At 55.1% G+C, this 19,897-nt stretch overlaps 1 protein-coding gene across 1 annotated transcript; it reads right to left on the bottom strand.

Annotated features, from left to right (window-relative positions):
* Nucleotides 1-6,970: 6,970 nt before the first annotated feature.
* Nucleotides 6,971-13,499, bottom strand: PFN1 (profilin 1). Its single transcript, XM_077261564.1, has 3 exons — nucleotides 13,290-13,499; nucleotides 8,576-8,759; nucleotides 6,971-7,249 (listed from the first exon to the last, which is right to left on the bottom strand). The coding sequence occupies exons 1-3, from the start codon at nucleotides 13,410-13,412 to the stop codon at nucleotides 7,152-7,154; spliced, it is 405 nt and encodes a 134-aa protein (XP_077117679.1). The 5' UTR covers nucleotides 13,413-13,499; the 3' UTR covers nucleotides 6,971-7,151.
* Between the last annotated feature and the right edge of the window lie 6,398 nt (nucleotides 13,500-19,897).

Below are 19,897 nucleotides of genomic sequence, written 5' to 3'. Positions count from 1 at the left end.
ACTGCACAAATCTGGCCTTTATGGAAGAGTGGCAAGAAGAAAGCCATTTCTCAAAGATATCCATAAAAAGTGTCGTTTAAAGTTTGCAACAAGCCACCTGGAGACACCAAACGTGGAAGAAGGTGCTCTGGTCAGATGAAACCAAAATCGGACTTTTTGGCAACAATGCCAAACAATATGTTTGGCGTAAAGGCAACACAGCTCATCACCCTGAACACACCATCCCCACTGTCAAACATGGTGGTGGCAGCATCATGGTTTGGGCCTGCTTTTCTTCAGCAGGGACAGGGAAGATGGTTAAAATTGATGGGAAGATGGATGGAGCCAAATACAGGACCATTCTTGAGGAAAACCTGTTGGAGTCTGAAGACCTGAGACTGGGACGGAGATTTGTCTTCCAACAAGACAATGATCCCAAACATAAAGCAAAATCAACAATGGAATGGTTCACAAATAAACGTATCCAGGTGTTAGAATGGCCAAGTCAGAGTCCAGACCTCAATCCAATCGAGAATCTGTGGAAAGAGCTGAAAACTGCTGTCCACAAACGATCTCCATCAAACCTCACTGAGCTCGAGCTGTTTGCCAAGGAAGAATGGGCAAGAATTTCAGTCTCTCCATGTACAAAACTGATAGAGACAAACCCCAAGGGACTTGTAATCGCAGCAAAAGGAGGCGCAACAAAGTATTAAGTTACAAGGGCCGAATAATATTGCACGCCCCACTTTTCAGGTTTTGAATTTCCACAAAAATGTGAAATAACCAATACATTTCGTTCAACTTCACAATTGTGTTCCACTTGTTGTTGATTCTTCACCAAAATTTACATTTGGTATCGTTATGTTTGAAGCATGAAATGTGGGAAAAGGCTGAAAAGTTCCAGGGAGCCGAATACTTTCGCAAGGCACTGTATACACTGCCCTATACACATCAGACCTTGTCCACCAACCTGAAACTTAAGGGGCTGCTCCAGAATTATTTACCTTGGGCAGTAAGAGTATTAGGCTATGTGCACACGTTGCAGATTTGACTGTGGCATTTTCTGTGCAGATTCTACATTTCTTGGCAGAAAACGCAGGTCAGAATCTGCGCCTTTTTTGGTCTGTGCACACGTTGCAGATTTTTGTGCGGATTTCTTCCTTTTTTTTTTTACCCCTGCGGATTTCTATTATGGAATGGGTGCAGAAACGCAGCAAATCTGCAAAAAGAATTGACATGGTCTTTTTTTTTTTTTTAATCTGCTGCGTTTCCATGTGGATGTTTCCGCACAGCATTTTTATTTGCCATTGATTTATATTGTTCTGTAAATCACTTGTGGATCTGCAGCTTTTTAGCGCTAAAAAAACAAAACAAAACACGGATCCGCAGGAAACCCGCAATGTGTGTACATCGCCTAACAGTGATATGGTGGCTCGGAACCAGCCTGGTCGTTGTGGCGTCAGCTTTAGCGGTTACTGCGCCTACCCCTGATGCAGCTGACAGAAGACGCGGCCCCGTCACCGTGATGTCAGCATGGAGGGGTCACCGATGGCAGAGATGACACGGCCCTGTCATGGATATCAGTGGTCACAGACAGGAGAAGACGCGGCCCCGTCACCGTGATGTCAGCATGGAGGGGTCACCGATGGCAGAGATGACACGGCCCTGTCATGGATATCAGTGGTCACAGACAGGAGAAGACGCGGCCCCGTCACCGTGATGTCAGCGGTCACCGACAGGAAAAGACGCGGCCCTGTCACCGTGATGTCAGCGGTCACTGACAGGAGAAGACGCGGCCCCGTCACCGTGATGTCAGCGGTCACTGACAGAAGACGCGGCCCCGTCACCGTGATGTCAGCGGTCACTGACAGGAGAAGACGCGGCCCCGTCACCGTGATGTCAGCGGTCACTGATAGACGCGGCCCCGTCACCGTGATGTCAGCGGTCACCGACGGCAGAGATGACACGGCCCCGTCACGGATATCAGCGGTCACTGACAGGAGAAGACGCGGCCCCGTCACCGTGATGTCAGCGGTCACTGACAGAAGACGCGGCCCCGTCACTGTGATGTCAGCGGTCACTGACAGAAGACGCGACCCCGTCACGGTCACCGACGGCAGAGAAGACACGGCCCCGTCACTGTGATGTCAGCGGTCACCGATAGAAGACGCAGCCCTGTCACCGTGATGTCAGCATGGAGGGGTCACCGACGGCAGAGAAGACACGGCCCGGTCACTGAGATCAGCGGTCACTGACAGGAGAAGACGCGGCCCTGTCACCGTGATGTCAGCGGTCACTGACAGGAGAAGACGCGGCCCTGTCACCGTGATGTCAGCGGTCACCGACAGGAAAAGACGCGGCCCCGTCACCGTGATGTCAGCGGTCACCGACAGGAAAAGACGCGGCCCTGTCACCGTGATGTCAGCGGTCACCGACAGAAGAAACTGCCCTGTCACCGTGATGTCAGCGGTCACCGACAGAAGACGCGGCCCCGTCACCGTGATGTCAGCGGTCACTGACAGGAGAAGACGCGGCCCCGTCACCGTGATGTCAGCGGTCACTGACAGGAGAAGACACGGCCCCGTCACCGTGATGTCAGCGGTCACCGACAGGAAAAGACGCGGCCCCGTCACCGTGATGTCAGCGGTCACTGATAGAAGACGCGGCCCAGTCACCGTGATGTCAGCGGTCACCGACAGGAGAAGACACGGCCCCATCACCGTGATGTCAGCGGTCACCGACAGGAAAAGACGCGGCCCCGTCACCGTGAGGTCAGCGGTCACCGACAGGAAAAGACGTGGCCCCGTCACCGTGATGTCAGCGGTCACTGATAGAAGACGCGGCCCTGTCACGGTCACCGACGGCAGAGAAGACGCGGCCCCGTCACCGTGATGTCAGCGGTCACTGACAGGAGAAGACGCGGCCCCGTCACCGTGATGTCAGCGGTCACTGACAGGAGAAGACGCGGCCCCGTCACCGTGATGTCAGCGGTCACTGACAGAAGACGCGGCCCCGTCACCGTGATGTCAGCGGTCACTGACAGGAGAAGACGCGGCCCCGTCACCGTGATGTCAGCGGTCACTGACAGGAGAAGACGCGGCCCCGTCACCGTGATGTCAGCGGTCACTGACAGGAGAAGACGTGGCCCCGTCACCGTGATGTCAGCGGTCACTGACAGGAGAAGACGCGGCCCCGTCACCGTGATGTCAGCGGTCACTGACAGGAGAAGACGCGGCCCCATCACCGTGATGTCAGCGGTCACTGACAGGAGAAGACGCGGCCCCGTCACCGTGATGTCAGCGGTCACTGACAGGAGAAGACGCGGCCCTGTCACCGTGATGTCAGCGGTCACCGACAGGAGAAGACGCGGCCCTGTCACCGTGATGTCAGCGGTCACTGACAGGAGAAGACGCGGCCCTGTCACCGTGATGTCAGCGGTCACTGACAGGAGAAGACGCGGCCCCATCACCGTGATGTCAGCGGTCACTGACAGGAGAAGACGCGGCCCCGTCACCGTGATGTCAGCGGTCACTGACAGGAGAAGACGCGGCCCCGTCACCGTGATGTCAGCGGTCACTGACAGGAGAAGACGTGGCCCCGTCACCGTGATGTCAGCGGTCACTGACAGGAGAAGACGCGGCCCCATCACCGTGATGTCAGCGGTCACCGACAGGAGAAGACGCGGCCCTGTCACCGTGATGTCAGCGGTCACTGACAGGAGAAGACGCGGCCCCGTCACTGTGATGTCAGCGGTCACTGACAGGAGAAGACGCGGCCCCATCACCGTGATGTCAGCGGTCACTGACAGGAGAAGACGCGGCCCCGTCACCGTGATGTCAGCGGTCACTGACAGGAGAAGACGCGGCCCCGTCACCGTGATGTCAGCGGTCACTGACAGGAGAAGACGTGGCCCCGTCACCGTGATGTCAGCGGTCACTGACAGGAGAAGACGCGGCCCTGTCACCGTGATGTCAGCGGTCACTGACAGGAGAAGACGCGGCCCCGTCACTGTGATGTCAGCGGTCACTGACAGAAGACGCGGCCCCGTCACCGTGATGTCAGCGGTCACTGTCCCATCAGCAGAAGGTGCAGAATCCCGGTCTCTGGTCTGACTGCCAGGATCAGGAAGGGGCAGGAGGGAGTGTGATCTGCCTGGTAGCGCTGAGGCCTGCAGTAAACGCCCTTCATAAAGAAGAGGTCGGCCCAGAATGACTTCACACCACGTCCTGGTTCTGCCCAACAAGCGCCTCTTCCCTCTGGATTACTGCAGTGTTGTCATGAAGGCCAGGAAGTGTACAGTGCATGGAATGAATATGTCAACCCGCGTTTGAGAACCTTTATATACACAAAGTTTTTCATGTTGAGCAGGAGGTGATGGCGGCTGCAGAGGGGAGAAGATGGTTTCAGTCTGCCTTCATGGAAATCACAGTAGTCAGTAGCTATTGAGCTTCTCCCCTGTATGGTGGGTGTGGCCGGCCAGTCAGCCTGCACTAGGGGTGTACTTCTCCCCTGTATGGTGGGTGTGGCCAGTCTGCCTGCACTAGGGGGTGTACTTCTCCCCTGTATGGTGGGTGTGGCCAGCCGGCCTGCACTAGGGGGTGTACTTCTCCCCTGTACGGTGGGTGTGGCCGGCCAGCCTGCACTAGGGGGGTGTACTTCTCCCCTGTACGGTGGGTGTGGCCAGTCTGCCTGCACTAGGGGGTGTACTTCTCCCCTGTATGGTGGGTGTGGCCAGTCAGCCTGCACTAGGGGGTGTACTTCTCCCCTGTATGGTGGGTGTGGCCAGCCAGCCTGCACTAGGGGGTGTACTTCTCCCCTGTATGGTGGGTGTGGCCGGCCAGTCAGCCTGCACTAGGGGGTGTACTTCTCCCCTGTATGGTGGGTGTGGCCGGCCAGTCAGCCTGCACTAGAGGGTGTACTTCTCCCCTGTATGGTGGGTGTGGCCGGCCAGTCAGCCTGCACTAGGGGGTGTACTTCTCCCCTGTATGGTGGGTGTGGCCGGCCAGTCAGCCTGCACTAGGGGGTGTACTTCTCCCCTGTATGGTGGGTGTGGCCGGCCAGTCAGCCTGCACTAGGGGGTGTACTTCTCCCCTGTATGGTGGGTGTGGCCGGCCAGTCAGCCTGCACTAGGGGGTGTACTTCTCCCCTGTACGGTGGGTGTGGCCGGCCAGTCAGCCTGCACTAGGGGGTGTACTTCTCCCCTGTACGGTGGGTGTGGCCAGTCAGCCTGCACTAGGGGGGTGTAATTCTCCCCTGTATGGTGGGTGTGGCCAGTCAGCCTGCACTAGGGGGTGTACTTCTCCCCTGTACGGTGGGTGTGGCCAGTCAGCCTGCACTAGGGGGTGTACTTCTCCCCTGTATGGTGGGTGTGGCCAGTCAGCCTGCACTAGGGGGTGTACTTCTCCCCTGTATGGTGGGTGTGGCCGGCCAGTCGGCCTGCACTAGGGGGTGTACTTCTCCCCTGTATGGTGGGTGTGGCCGGCCAGCCTGCACTAGGGGGTGTACTTCTCCCCTGTATGGTGGGTGTGGCCAGTCAGCCTGCACTAAGGGGTGTACTTCTCCCCTGTATGGTGGGTGTGGCCAGTCAGCCTGCACTAGGGGGTGTACTTCTCCCCTGTATGGTGGGTGTGGCCAGCCAGCCTGCACTAGGGGGTGTACTTCTCCCCTGTATGGTGGGTGTGGCCAGCCTGCACTAGGGGGTGTACTTCTCCCCTGTATGGTGGGTGTGGCCAGTCAGCCTGCACTAGGGGGTGTACTTCTCCCCTGTATGGTGGGTGTGGCCAGTCAGCCTGCACCCCTAGTGTGTACTTTTCTGCCTGTATGGTGGGGAGGGTTTACAGGCAGCCTGCACTGGGTGGGTGGCCACCTAGCACTGGGGTGGGTACTCACCCTGCATGGTGCTGGCCAATCATAAGCAGACATTCTAAGACCCCTTTATAGCACAGGTTATTCAGTGTGAGATGTAGATACACGGACCTACAGGGTGCAGTGGGGAAGGGTCAGTGCAGCAGAACAGAGTGTGTAGTGTGACAAAGCACTGAATCCACACCTCACAAGGAGCAGGCTCTGAGCTATGGAGGGGTTATTGTCTGTCCATGGTGTTGCCCCCTGCTTTTCATTTGTCAGCAATATACAAATACACGCCCCAGGGAAAGTTGACCCCACCCACTTAGACAGCAAATTAGTTTAAAAAAAAAACTACCATTTAATTGTAGCTCTGTAGTCAGTTTTACATGCGTGGCCCCATATCTGCTGTCACCCCACTTAGTGACTGGAGGTGCTACAGTCTGTGGGGCTGGAGACCAGAAGTCCTAATTCCAGTCTCCATGAAGCATCTGATGCAAGAAGCTGCGGAGATGGGCAGCGGGGACCCTGACCCTACAGATGGCTGCCTGCTGTGGAGATGGGCAGCAGTGACCCTGACCCTACAGATGGCTGCCTGCTGCGGAGATGGGCAGCGGTGACCCTGACCCTACAGATGGCTACCTGCTCTGGAGATGGGCAGCAGTGACCCTGACCCTACAGATGGCTGCCAGCTGTGGAGATGGGCAGCGGGGACCCTGACCCTACAGATGGCTGCCAGCTGTGGAGATGGGCAGCGGGGACCCTGACCCTACAGATGGCTGCCTGCTGCGGAGATGGGCAGCGGGGACCCTGACCCTACAGATGGCTGCCTGCTGCGGAGATGGGCAGCAGTGACCCTGACCCTACAGATGGCTGCCTGCTGTGGAGATGGGCAGGGGTGACCCTGACCCCACAGATGGCTGCCAGCTGTGGAGATGGGCAGGGGTGACCCTGACCCTACAGATGGCTGCCTGCTGCGGAGATGGGCAGCGGTGACCCTGACCCTACAGATGGCTGCCTGCTCCTGAGATGGGCAGGGGTGACCCTACAGATGGCTGCCTGCTCTGGAGATGGGCAGGGGTGACCCTACAAATAGCAGCCCACACCATCCCCTCACCCAGCAGCACACACATGACAGCACACCACACATGGCATATTGTTTTTTATTCTTAAATCAGATATAAATTTGTTTTCTTCCAAAAAAAACCTCATTGTGATGACAGGGAAAGCAAAAAAACAAGTGATAAAAAAGGGGAGAAGGGGCAGACAAGAAATTATTGGGTTGGTCCGATGTTGGCAGCTGGATCAGTAGTAATGGAGGGCAGGCTTTACATATTTCGATCTCGCAGATACTTTGCAACGGTGTATACTTTAGTATTGAGAACTCCCCCATGGGTGCCATCTTTTCCCATCAAGACTATAAGAGCTGCAAGAAACAGAAGAGTAGGTTACACACCCAAGACTAGAACAGCATGCTGAACAGCAAAGACAGGCAGGTCACACAGGACGACAGCACGCTGCAGGGCAGACAGGCAGGCCACACAGGACGACAGCACGCTGCAGGGCAGACAGGCAGGTCACACAGGACGACAGCACGCTGCAGGGCAGACAGGCAGGTCACACAGGACGACAGCACGCTACAGGGCAGACAGGCAGGTCACACAGGAGGACAGCACGCTGCAGGGCAGACAGGCAGGCCACACAGGACGACAGCACGCTGCAGGGCAGACAGGCAGGCCACACAGGACGACAGCACGCTGCAGGGCAGACAGGCAGGCCACACAGGACGACAGCACGCTGCAGGGCAGACAGGCAGGCCACACAGGACGACAGCACGCTGCAGGGCAGACAGGCAGGCCACACAGGACGACAGCACGCTGCAGGGCAGACAGGCAGGCCACACAGGACGACAGTACGCTGCAGGGCAGACAGGCAGGCCACACAGGACGACAGCACGCTGCAGGGCAGACAAGCAGGTCACAGAGGACGACAGCACGCTGCAGGGGAGACAGGCAGGTCACACAGGACGACAGCACGCTACAGGGCAGACAGGCAGGTCACACAGGAGGACAGCACGCTGCAGGGCAGACAAGCAGGTCACAGAGGACGACAGCACGCTGCAGGGGAGACAGGCAGGTCACACAGGACGACAGCACGCTACAGGGCAGACAGGCAGGTCACACAGGAGGACAGCACGCTGCAGGGCAGACAAGCAGGTCACAGGAGGACAGCACGCTGCAGGGCAGACAAGCAGGTCACAGGAGGACAGCACGCTGCAGGGCAGACAAGCAGGTCACACAGGAGGACAGCACACTGCAGGGCAGACAAGCAGGTCACACAGGAGGACAGCACGCTGCAGGGCAGGCAGGCCACACAGGAGGACAGCACGCTGCAGGGCAGACAAGCAGGTCACACAGGAGGACAGCACGCTGCAGGGCAGACAGGCAGGTCACACAGGGAGACAGCACGCTGCAGGGCAGACAGGCAGGCCACACAGGAGGACAGCATGCTGCAGGGCAGACAAGCAGGTCACACAGGAGGACAGCACGCTGCAGGGCAGACAGGCAGGTCACACAGGGAGACAGCACGCTGCAGGGCAGACAGGCAGGTCACACAGGAGGACAGCACGCTGCAGGGCAGACAGGCAGGTCGCACAGGGAGACAGCACGCTGCAGGGCAGACAGGTCACACAGGAGGCTTACTGCCCATCTCTGTCCTGGAGCAGACGGCCACACGGAGGACGCGGCCTTACCTGTACATGATTTGGCAACGGCCACGTTGTACGTCGGCCCTTCTGTCGCCTTTGTCCTTACATCCAATGTAAAGGAGTCAGCGAAGTTGTCCCTGAGGAGGCTGCACCTTATACCTGCGATCGTCAGACCGTTGGTGTAGAACGAAGAGTGATCCTCACTGACCAAAGCGTTAACCTCTGCTGCCTGCAAAGACAAGATGCCGCCATTTTACACAAGTCTCTGCTGAAGCTCTGGGTGTGACACAGAAGAGCCACAAAAAGAATAAAAAGCCAAGAATTAATACAGCAGAGAAGGAGCCGCAGAGAAGGAGCCGCAGCGACCACCTACCCAGGTGTCAGCAGGAAAGATGGCGGCCCCAGGAGCAGAGCACCAAGGAGAACCACAACTCGGGGCGACTGCTTAGCATTAGACTGCAGGGCGCTGTCACAGGTAACGTGCAGCTCTGGATGTGACTAGAGCACCACACGTGGCCTCTTACACCAGAACATGCTGCAGGAGGAAGTTACTGAGACCTGTGTTACATCGCAGCCTCAGACATGTGGCCACATCCTTCCTGTGCAGGAAGCCAGGAGAGGCGACGCTGCGAGAGACCGCTGCATCAGTAATGGCCACAGCAGAGGGGCCGACTATACCCGAGCCCCAGAGTGCACCCGAGGGCCTGAGCAGAGACCGCTGCCACCGATCACTGCTGCATCAGTAATGGCCACAGCAGAGGGGCCGACTATACCCGAGCCCCAGAGTGCACCCCAGGGCCTGAGCAGAGACCGCTGCCACAGATCACTGCTGCATCAGTAATGGCCACAGCAGAGGGGCCGACTATACCTGAGCCCCAGAGTGCACCCCAGGGCCTGAGCAGAGACCGCTGCCACCGATCACTGCTGCATCAGTAATGGCCACAGCAGAGGGGCCGACTATACCTGAGCCCCAGAGTGCACCCCAGGGCCTGAGCAGAGACTGCTGCATCAGTAATGGCCACAGCAGAGGGGCTGACTATACCCGAGCCCCAGAGCACAGCCCACCTAAGGGCCTGAGCAGAGACTGCTGCATCAGTAATGGCCACAGCAGAGGGGCTGACTATACCCGAGCCCCAGAGCACAGCCCACCTGAGGGCCTGAGCAGAGACTGCTGCCACCGATCACTGCTGCATCAGTAATGGCCACAGCAGAGGGGCTGACTATACCCGAGCCCCAGAGCACAGCCCACCTAAGGGCCTGAGCAGAGACTGCTGCCACCGATCACTGCTGCATCAGTAATGGCCACAGCAGAGGGGCCGACTGTACCCGAGCCCCAGAGTGCACCCCAGGGCCTGAGCAGAGACTGCTGCATCAGTAATGGCCACAGCAGAGGGGCCGACTATACCCGAGCCCCAGAGTGCACCCCAGGGCCTGAGCAGAGACCGCTGCCACAGATCACTGCTGCATCAGTAATGGCCACAGCAGAGGGGCCGACTATACCTGAGCCCCAGAGTGCACCCCAGGGCCTGAGCAGAGACCGCTGCCACCGATCACTGCTGCATCAGTAATGGCCACAGCAGAGGGGCCGACTATACCTGAGCCCCAGAGTGCACCCCAGGGCCTGAGCAGAGACTGCTGCATCAGTAATGGCCACAGCAGAGGGGCTGACTATACCCGAGCCCCAGAGCACAGCCCACCTAAGGGCCTGAGCAGAGACTGCTGCATCAGTAATGGCCACAGCAGAGGGGCTGACTATACCCGAGCCCCAGAGCACAGCCCACCTGAGGGCCTGAGCAGAGACTGCTGCCACCGATCACTGCTGCATCAGTAATGGCCACAGCAGAGGGGCTGACTATACCCGAGCCCCAGAGCACAGCCCACCTAAGGGCCTGAGCAGAGACTGCTGCCACCGATCACTGCTGCATCAGTAATGGCCACAGCAGAGGGGCCGACTGTACCCGAGCCCCAGAGTGCACCCCAGGGCCTGAGCAGAGACTGCTGCCACTGATCACTGCTGCATCAGTAATGGCCACAGCAGAGGGGCCGACTATACCTGAGCCCCAGAGTGCACCCCAGGGCCTGAGCAGAGACCGCTGCATCAGTAATGGCCACAGCAGAGGGGCTGACTATACCCGAGCCCCAGAGCACAGCCCACCTAAGGGCCTGAGCAGAGACTGCTGCCACCGATCACTGCTGCATCAGTAATGGCCACAGCAGAGGGGCCGACTATACCCGAGCCCCAGAGTGCACCCCAGGGCCTGAGCAGAGACTGCTGCCACCGATCACTGCTGCATCAGTAATGGCCACAGCAGAGGGGCCGACTATACCTGAGCCCCAGAGTGCACCCCAGGGCCTGAGCAGAGACCGCTGCATCAGTAATGGCCACAGCAGAGGGGCCGACTATACCCGAGCCCCAGAGTGCACCCCAGGGCCTGAGCAGAGACTGCTGCCACCGATCACTGCTGCATCAGTAATGGCCACAGCAGAGGGGCCGACTATACCCGAGCCCCAGAGTGCACCCCAGGGCCTGAGCAGAGACTGCTGCCACCGATCACTGCTGCATCAGTAATGGCCACAGCAGAGGGGCCGACTATACCTGAGCCCCAGAGTGCACCCCAGGGCCTGAGCAGAGACCGCTGCATCAGTAATGGCCACAGCAGAGGGGCCGACTATACCCGAGCCCCAGAGCGCACCTGAGGGCCTGAGAAGAGACAGCTGCAGCGCAGGGCCTGTCCCGTCAGGTCTCAGGAATGCAGAGTATGTGCCCCCCCCCCCCCCCCCCAGATCCTGCAGGATGCAGCAGCTCAAGATCCCCCTGAGATAAGGGCAGAGATAAGCACAGGGGCGAGAGTTGGCCCAGATGTGCCTGGAGCATTGGGCACATAACGAGTGCGGGCACCAGGAAGATGTTTACTGCTCGCTGTTATCAGCCAGGCCACGTGGAGGTCAATGCTCCTACAGGGCGACTGAGCCCCCAAATATCGGCACCCCCATGTGTTTGCCTTCTAGGTGAGGTTACACTGCAGCGGGAGAGGCGAGGACTTCCTGTACAGCGAGAGGCCGCACTTCCCTCCACATCTTCCCATTACTGCGCTCTTATCCTTTTATAGGCAAAGTAGTCACAAGCGGCTGCAGCGAAGGAGGAGAACCCCCAGCCGCTCCTCCACCACCACGGAGAACCCCCAGCCGCTCCTCCACCACCACGGAGAACCCCCAGCCGCTCCTCCACCACCACGGAGAACCCCCAGCCGCTCCTCCACCACCACAGAGAACCCCCAGCCGCTCCTCCACCACCGAGAACCCCCAGCCGCTCCTCCACCACCACGGAGAACCCCCAGCCGCTCCTCCACCACCACCGAGAACCCCCAGCCGCTCCTCCACCACCACCACCGAGTACCCCCAGCCGCTCCTCCACCACCACCGAGTACCCCCAGCCGCTCCTCCACCACCACAGAGAACCCCCAGCCGCTCCTCCACCACCACCACAGAGAACCCCCAGCCGCTCCAAGGAAGAGAGCGCCCTCAGCTGAACTAGGCAGCATCAGATAGGCCAGCCTCACACCAGGGTCCGGGCACGAGCCGGCACCATCACTGACCATTGACACCCACTACCATACAGAAGCCGCAGCCCCTCACTACCAGGTGCCCCGACCACCTGCATCACCCCCTCCAGTCACAGGGCAGCAGCATGGGGGGGCACTGCTACAGGAAGACCCTGTACAGACAATCACAGGCCCTGGGGGGGCTTCACTACAGGAAGAGAAGCCAGAAAAGAGACCAAGACCCCCAGAACAGACTACAAGCTCCAGCTCATGATGCAGGACAGCTGCAGGAAAGGGGAAGTGCAGGAGCTGAGGCAGCACCCAGCGCTCCCAGGTCACCACCGTACAAAGTCAGCACCCCGATACAGGAGACCCCATTATATAGGGGGAAGCTGCAGTTTGGGAGGCCAAGGGCCCCCCACAATACAGGAGGCCAAGGGCCCCCACAATACAGGAGGCCAAGGGCCCCCACAATGTGATCCTGAGCCCCCCCATAACAGGACCCCCGCAATATAGAATGCCAGAGACACCCACCAGGTGATCCTGAGCCCCAATACAGGAGGACACGGGCCCCCACTATGATCCTGAGCCCCCCATAACAGGACCCCCACAATACAGAATGGCAGAGACACCCACCAGGTGATCCTGAGCCCCCAATACAGGAGGAAACACCCCCACTATGATTTTGAGCCCCCATAACAGGACACCCACAATACAGAATGACAGGGTCCCCATTGGGTGATACTGATCCCCCCACACTACAGGAGGGCACAGGGCCCCCACCAGGTGATCCTGAGCCCCCAATACAGGAGGACACGGGGCCCCATTGGGTGATACTGATCCCCCCACACTACAGGAGGACAGAGACCCCCACCAGGTGATCCTGAGCCCCCAATACAGGAGGACACGGGGCCCCATTGGGTGATGCTGACCCCCATAACACAGGAGGCCAAGGGCCCACCCTATATGATCCTGAGCCCCCCACAATACAGGACCCCCACAATACAGAATGGCAGAGACCCCCATAACCCAGGACCCCAGAGGCCATCACCGGCCCGGGGGCCTCAGCCCCGCACATTGGCCCCGCACACTGGCCCCGCACATTGGCCCCGCACATTGGCCCCGCACATTGGCCCCGCACACTGGCCACACCCGGTGTAACAGTCACGCTGTGGCCCGCACACCCGTCCTCCGCCCGGGCCGCGCCCGTCACTCACCGTGATCTTGCACAGCTCTCCCCCGCACTCCGCGGCCCACACGGAGAAGGGCTTGTACCCGCAGATGACGGCGTCCCGCATGTCGGGGCCCATGAGATTCGTGATGTAATCCTGCCAAGACATAGCGGGCGGCTCTCGGTGGTCTCGGGTGTTGGCGGGTGTAGCTGCCTCGTGCGGCTGTGGCTGATGCGCGCGCAGGATCCTATCCCGCCAGCCCCGCCCCTTTATATATGGCGCGATGCCGGTCGTCAATGACGTCACAGTGGGGGCGGGGACTACTCAGGCGCAGACAGGAGACGGAGGCGTGACTGTGGTCAGAGGCTCCATGCGCGGGCTGCGGGGCAGGGCGCGGCCAGATCACTACTGCGCATGCACAATGTAGGCCTGACGTAGAACCAATGCTCCCAGCAGTTCGAACGCATGCGCAAAAGGAAAGAGGTGGAAAAGAAATGACATCCGCACAGCATACTGCGCATGCGGTAAATGGTGAGTTGGCCTCACATGGGGGGGCAGCCACGTGACCATCTGAAAGTCACAACTTCGCACACTGCCCCCTGCCGGCCCTAAGATGGGGGTGGTGCAATATGTTCCTGCATTATCATGAAATAGTCATCATTCAGTGATGTCACAGTGGGAAAAGTCTGTGCCCCCCACAACACCCCCTACCAGAGCTCAGCCAGTGCCACCGTGCCACCGTCTCCTCAGGATATCACCGTCTCCTCAGGATATCACCGGCTCCTCAATATATCACCATCTCCTCAGGATATCACCGTCTCCTCAATGTGTCACCGGCTCCTCAATGTGTCACCGTCTCCTCAATATGTCACCGTGTCCTCAATATATCACCGTCTCCTCAGTATATCACCGGCTCCTCAATATATCACCGGCTCCTCAGTATATCACCATCTCCTCAGGATATCACCGTCTCCTCAGGATATCACCATCTCCTCAGGATATCACCGTCTCCTCAATGTGTCACCGTCTCCTCAGTATATCACCGGCTCCTCAATGTGTCACCATCTCCTCAATATATCACCGGCTCCTCAATGTGTCACCATCTCCTCAATATATCACCGTCTCCTCAATATATCACCGTCTCCTCAGTATATCACCGTCTCCTCAATATATCACCGTCTCCTCAATGTGACACCGTCTCCTCAGTATATCACCGTCTCCTCAATATATCACCGTCTCCTCAGTATATCACCGTCTCCTCAATATATCACCGTCTCCTCAATGTGACACCGTCTCCTCAATATATCACCGTCTCCTCAGTATATCACCGTCTCCTCAGGATATCACCGTCTCCTCAATGTGACACCGTCTCCTCAGTATATCACCGTCTCCTCAATATATCACCGTCTCCTCAGTATATCACCATCTCACTATATCACCGGCTCCTCAATGTGTCACCATCTCCTCAATATATCACCGTCTCCTCAATATATCACCGGCTCCTCAATGTGACACCATCTCCTCAATGTGACACCGTCTCCTCAGTATATCACCGTCTCCTCAGTATATCACCATCTCACTATATCACCGTCTCCTCAATATATCACCGTCTCCTCAATATATCACCGGCTCCTCAGTATGTCACCGTCTCCTCAGTATATCACCGTCTCCTCAATATATCACCGTCTCCTCAATGTGTCACCGTCTCCTCAATATATCACCGTCTCCTCAATGTGTCACCGTCTCCTCAATATATCACCGGCTCCTCAGTATGTCACCGTCTCCTCAGTATATCACCGTCTCCTCAATGTGTCACCGTCTCCTCAGTATATCACCGTCTCCTCAATGTGTCACCGTCTCCTCAATATATCACCGGCTCCTCAATGTGTCACCATCTCCTCAATATGTCACCGTGTCCTCAATATATCACCGTCTCCTCAGTATATCACCATCTCCTCAGTATATCACCATCTCCTCAGGATATCACCGTCTCCTCAGTATATCACCGTCTCCTCAATATATCACCGTCTCCTCAATGTGTCACCGTCTCCTCAATATATCACCGTCTCCTCAATGTGTCACCGTCTCCTCAATATATCACCGGCTCCTCAGTATATCACCGTCTCCTCAATATGTCACCGTCTCCTCAATGTGTCACCATCTCCTCAATGTGACACCGTCTCCTCAATGTGTCACCCTCTCCTCAATATATCACCGGCTCCGCAATATATCACCCTCTCCTCAATATATCACCGTGTCCTCAATATACCACAGTCTCCTCAATATATCACCGTCTCCTCAATATATCACCGTCTCCTCAATATATCACCGTCTCCTCACTATATCACCGTCTCCTCAATGTGTCACCGTCTCCTCAATATATCACCGTGTCCTCAATATATCACCATCTCACTATATCACCGTCTCCTCAATGTGTCACCGTCTCCTCAATATATCACCGTCTCCTCAATATATCACCGTCTCCTCAATATGTCACCGTCTCCTCAATATATCACCGTCTCCTCAATGTGTCACCGTCTCCTCAGTATGTCACCATCTCCTCAATGTGACACCGTCTCCTCAATATGTCACCGTCTCCTCAATGTGTCACCGTCTCCTCAATGTGTCACCCTCTCCTCAATATATCACCGTCTCCTCAATATACCACAGTCTCCTCAATATATCACCGTCTCCTCAATATATCACCGGCTCCTCAATGTGTCACCATCTCCTCAATATATCACCGTGTCCTCAATATATCACCGTCTCCTCAATATATCACCGTCTCCTCAGTATGTCACCGTCTCCTCAATGTGTCACCGTCTCCTCAGTATGTCACCGTCTCCTCAATATGTCACCGTCTCCTCAATATGTCACCATCTCCTCAATATATCACCGTGTCCTCAATATATCACCGTCTCCTCAATATATCACCGTCTCCTCAGTATGTCACCGTCTCCTCAATGTGTCACCGTCTCCTCAGTATGTCACCGTCTCCTCAATGTGTCACCGGCTCCTCAGTATGTCACCATCTCCTCAATATATCACCGTCTCCTCAGTATGTCACCGTCTCCTCAATATATCACCGGCTCCTCAGTATGTCACCGTCTCCTCAATATGTCACCATCTCCTCAATATATCACCGTCTCCTCAATATGTCACCATCTCCTCAATATATCACCGGCTCCTCAGTATGTCACCGTCTCCTCAATATATCACCGGCTCCTCAATATATCACCGTTTCCTCAATATGTCACCATCTCCTCAATATATCACCGTTTCCTCAATATATCACAGTCTCCTCAATATATCACCGTCTCCTCAATATGTCACCGTCTCCTCAGTATATCACCGTCTCCTCAATATATCACCGTCTCCTCAGTATGTCACCGTCTCCTCAGTATGTCACCGTCTCCTCAATATGTCACCGTCTCCTCAGTATGTCACCGTCTCCTCAATGTGTCACCATCTCCTCAATGTGTCACTGTGTTGTGAATTAGACTTTTTGGCTCCCTCTTGTGGTTACTAGTGATATGACTCTGGGATTGTCTTTCCTCAGTTTGGCACCCACCTGGGTCGTTAGTCCAGGGGAGTTGCTATATAAGCTTCCTGGATCCTTAGTCCAGTGCCTGGCATCGTTGTAATCAGATCCTTTCTGTTTGCTCCTGTCTGCTGGTCCGGGTTCGTGCAAAATTAAGCTAAGTCCTGCTTCCTTGTTTTTTGGTTATTTGCTTTGCTCTTAGTTTTTGTCCAGCTTGTACTAAATGTGATTCCTGATTTTGCAGGAAGCTCTAGGGGGCTGGTGTTCTCCCCCCGGGCCGTTAGACGGTTCGGGGGTTCTTGAATTTCCAGCGTGGATATTTTGATAGGGTTTTTGCTGACCATATAAGTCATCTTACTATATTCTTCTATTAGTCAGTGGGCCTCTCTTTGCTAAATACCTAGCTCATTCTTACGTTTGTCTTTTCCTCTTACCTCACCGTTATTATTTGTTGGGGCTTGTATCCAACTTTTGGGGTCTTTTCTCTGGAGGCAAGAAAGGTCTATCTTTTCCCTTCTAGGGGTAGTTAGTTCTCCGGCTGGCGCGAGACGTCTAGAACCAACGTAGGCACGTTCCCCGGCTGCTGCTATTTGTGGTGCTAGGATTAGATATATGGTCAGCTCAGTTACCACTGCCCTAGGAGCTGTTTTTTTGTGTTTGCAGACTTGGTATTGATTCCTGAGACCCTCTGCCATTGGGGTCATAACAGTATGCCAGGCCAACATTGAATGTTTAATGCATTGCTGAAGTGGGATTATAAGAAAGGAAATTCTGAGTTTTTTTTTTTGTTTTTTGTTTTTTTTTTTCCCTCTCTTCCTCCCCTTTACCTCTGAGTGGCTTGTGCTTGCTGCAGACATGAATGTCCAGACCTTGATTACAAGTGTAGACCAGCTTGCTGCTCGTGTGCAGGGCATACAAGATTTTGTTACCAGTAGTCCAATGTCTGAACCTAAAATACCTATTCCTGAACTGTTTTCTGGAGACCGATTTAAGTTTAGGAATTTCAGGAATAATTGTAAATTGTTTCTATCTCTGAGACCCCGTTCATCTGGAGATTCAGCTCAGCAAGTTAAAATTGTTATCTCTTTTTTACGGGGCGACCCTCAGGATTGGGCTTTCTCACTAGCGCCAGGAGATCCGGCATTGGCAAATATTGATGCGTTTTTTCTGGCGCTCGGATTGCTTTACGAGGAACCCAATCTTGAAGTTCAGGCAGAAAAAGCCTTGCTGGCTATTTCTCAGGGCCAGGATGAAGCTGAAGTGTATTGCCAAAAATTTCGGAAATGGTCCGTGCTTACTCAGTGGAATGAGTGTGCTCTGGCCGCAAATTTCAGAAATGGCCTTTCTGAAGCCATTAAGAATGTGATGGTGGGTTTCCCCATTCCTACAAGTCTGAACGATTCCATGGCGCTGGCTATTCAAATTGACCGGCGTTTGCGGGAGCACAAAACCGCTAATCCTCTGGTGGTGTTGTCTGAACAAACACCTGATTTAATGCAATGTGATAGAATTCAGACTAGAAATGAGCGGAAAAATCATAGACGTCAGAATGGGTTGTGTTTTTACTGTGGTGATTCTACACATGTTATATCAGCATGCTCTAAACGCCTAACAAGGGTTGTTAGTCCTGTCGCCATTGGTAATTTGCAACCTAAATTTATTTTGTCTGTGACTTTAATTTGCTCATTGTCTTCTTACCCTGTTATGGCGTTTGTGGATTCAGGTGCTGCCCTGAGTCTTATGGATCTGTCATTTGCCAAGCGCTGTGGTTTTGTTCTTGAACCGTTGGTAAATCCTATTCCTCTTAGAGGTATTGATGCTACGCCATTGGCGGAAAATAAACCGCAGTTTTGGACGCAGGTAACCATGTGCATGACTCCTGAACATCGGGAGGTGATTCGTTTTCTTGTTCTGCATAAAATGCATGATTTGGTCGTTTTGGGTCTGCCATGGTTACAGACCCACAATCCAGTCTTGGATTGGAAGGCAATGTCTGTGTCAAGTTGGGGCTGTCAGGGAATTCATGCTGATTCCCCGCCGGTGTCTATTGCTTCCTCTACTCCTTCGGAAGTTCCTGAGTATTTGTCTGATTATCAGGATGTATTCAGCGAGTCCAGGTCCAGTGCTCTGCCTCCTCATAGGGACTGTGACTGCGCCATAAATTTGATTCCAGGTAGTAAATTTCCTAAGGGAAGACTATTTAATCTGTCTGTACCTGAGCATACCGTTCGTATATCAAGGAGTCTCTGGAGAAGGGGCATATCCGTCCATCCTCTTCCCCTCTTGGTGCGGGATTCTTTTTTGTGGCCAAGAAGGATGCATCTTTGAGACCTTGTATTGACTATCGGCTTCTGAATAAAATCACTGTTAAATTTCAGTATCCTTTGCCTCTGTTGTCGGACTTGTTTGCCCGGATTAAAGGTGCCAAGTGGTTCACCAAGATAGATCTTCGTGGTGCGTACAACCTTGTGCGCATTAAGCAAGGAGATGAATGGAAGACAGCATTTAATATGCCCGAAGGTCATTTTGAGTACTTGGTGATGCCTTTTGGGCTCTCTAATGCTCCCTCAGTGTTTCAGTCCTTTATGCATGATATTTTCCGGAAGTATCTGGATAAATTTATGATTGTTTATCTGGATGATATTCTGGTTTTCTCTGAAGATTGGGACTCACATGTGGAGCAGGTCAGGATGGTGTTTCAGGTTTTGCGTGAGAATGCTTTGTTTGTTAAGGGCTCAAAGTGTCTCTTTGGAGTACAGAAGGTTCCCTTTTTGGGGTTTATTTTTTCCCCTTCTGCTGTGGAGATGGACCCAGTCAAGGTCCGAGCTATTCATGATTGGACTCAACCCACGTCAGTTAAGAGTCTTCAGAAGTTCTTGGGTTTTGCTAACTTCTACCGTCGTTTTATCGCTAATTTTTCTAGCGTTGTTAAACCTTTGACGGATATGACCAAGAAAGGTTCTGATGTTGCTAACTGGGCTCCTGCAGCCGTGGAGGCGTTCCAAGAGTTGAAGCGCCGGTTTACTTCGGCGCCTGTTTTGTGCCAGCCTGATGTCTCACTTCCCTTTCAGGTCGAAGTGGATGCTTCTGAGATTGGGGCAGGGGCCGTTTT

The sequence above is a fragment of the Ranitomeya variabilis genome, chromosome 5 (genome assembly GCF_051348905.1).
Source record: "Ranitomeya variabilis isolate aRanVar5 chromosome 5, aRanVar5.hap1, whole genome shotgun sequence".
NCBI classification, from domain to species: domain Eukaryota; kingdom Metazoa; phylum Chordata; class Amphibia; order Anura; family Dendrobatidae; genus Ranitomeya; species Ranitomeya variabilis.
The sequence above is the reverse complement of the archived record's forward strand: the minus strand, read 5'-3'. Positions and strand labels throughout refer to the sequence as shown.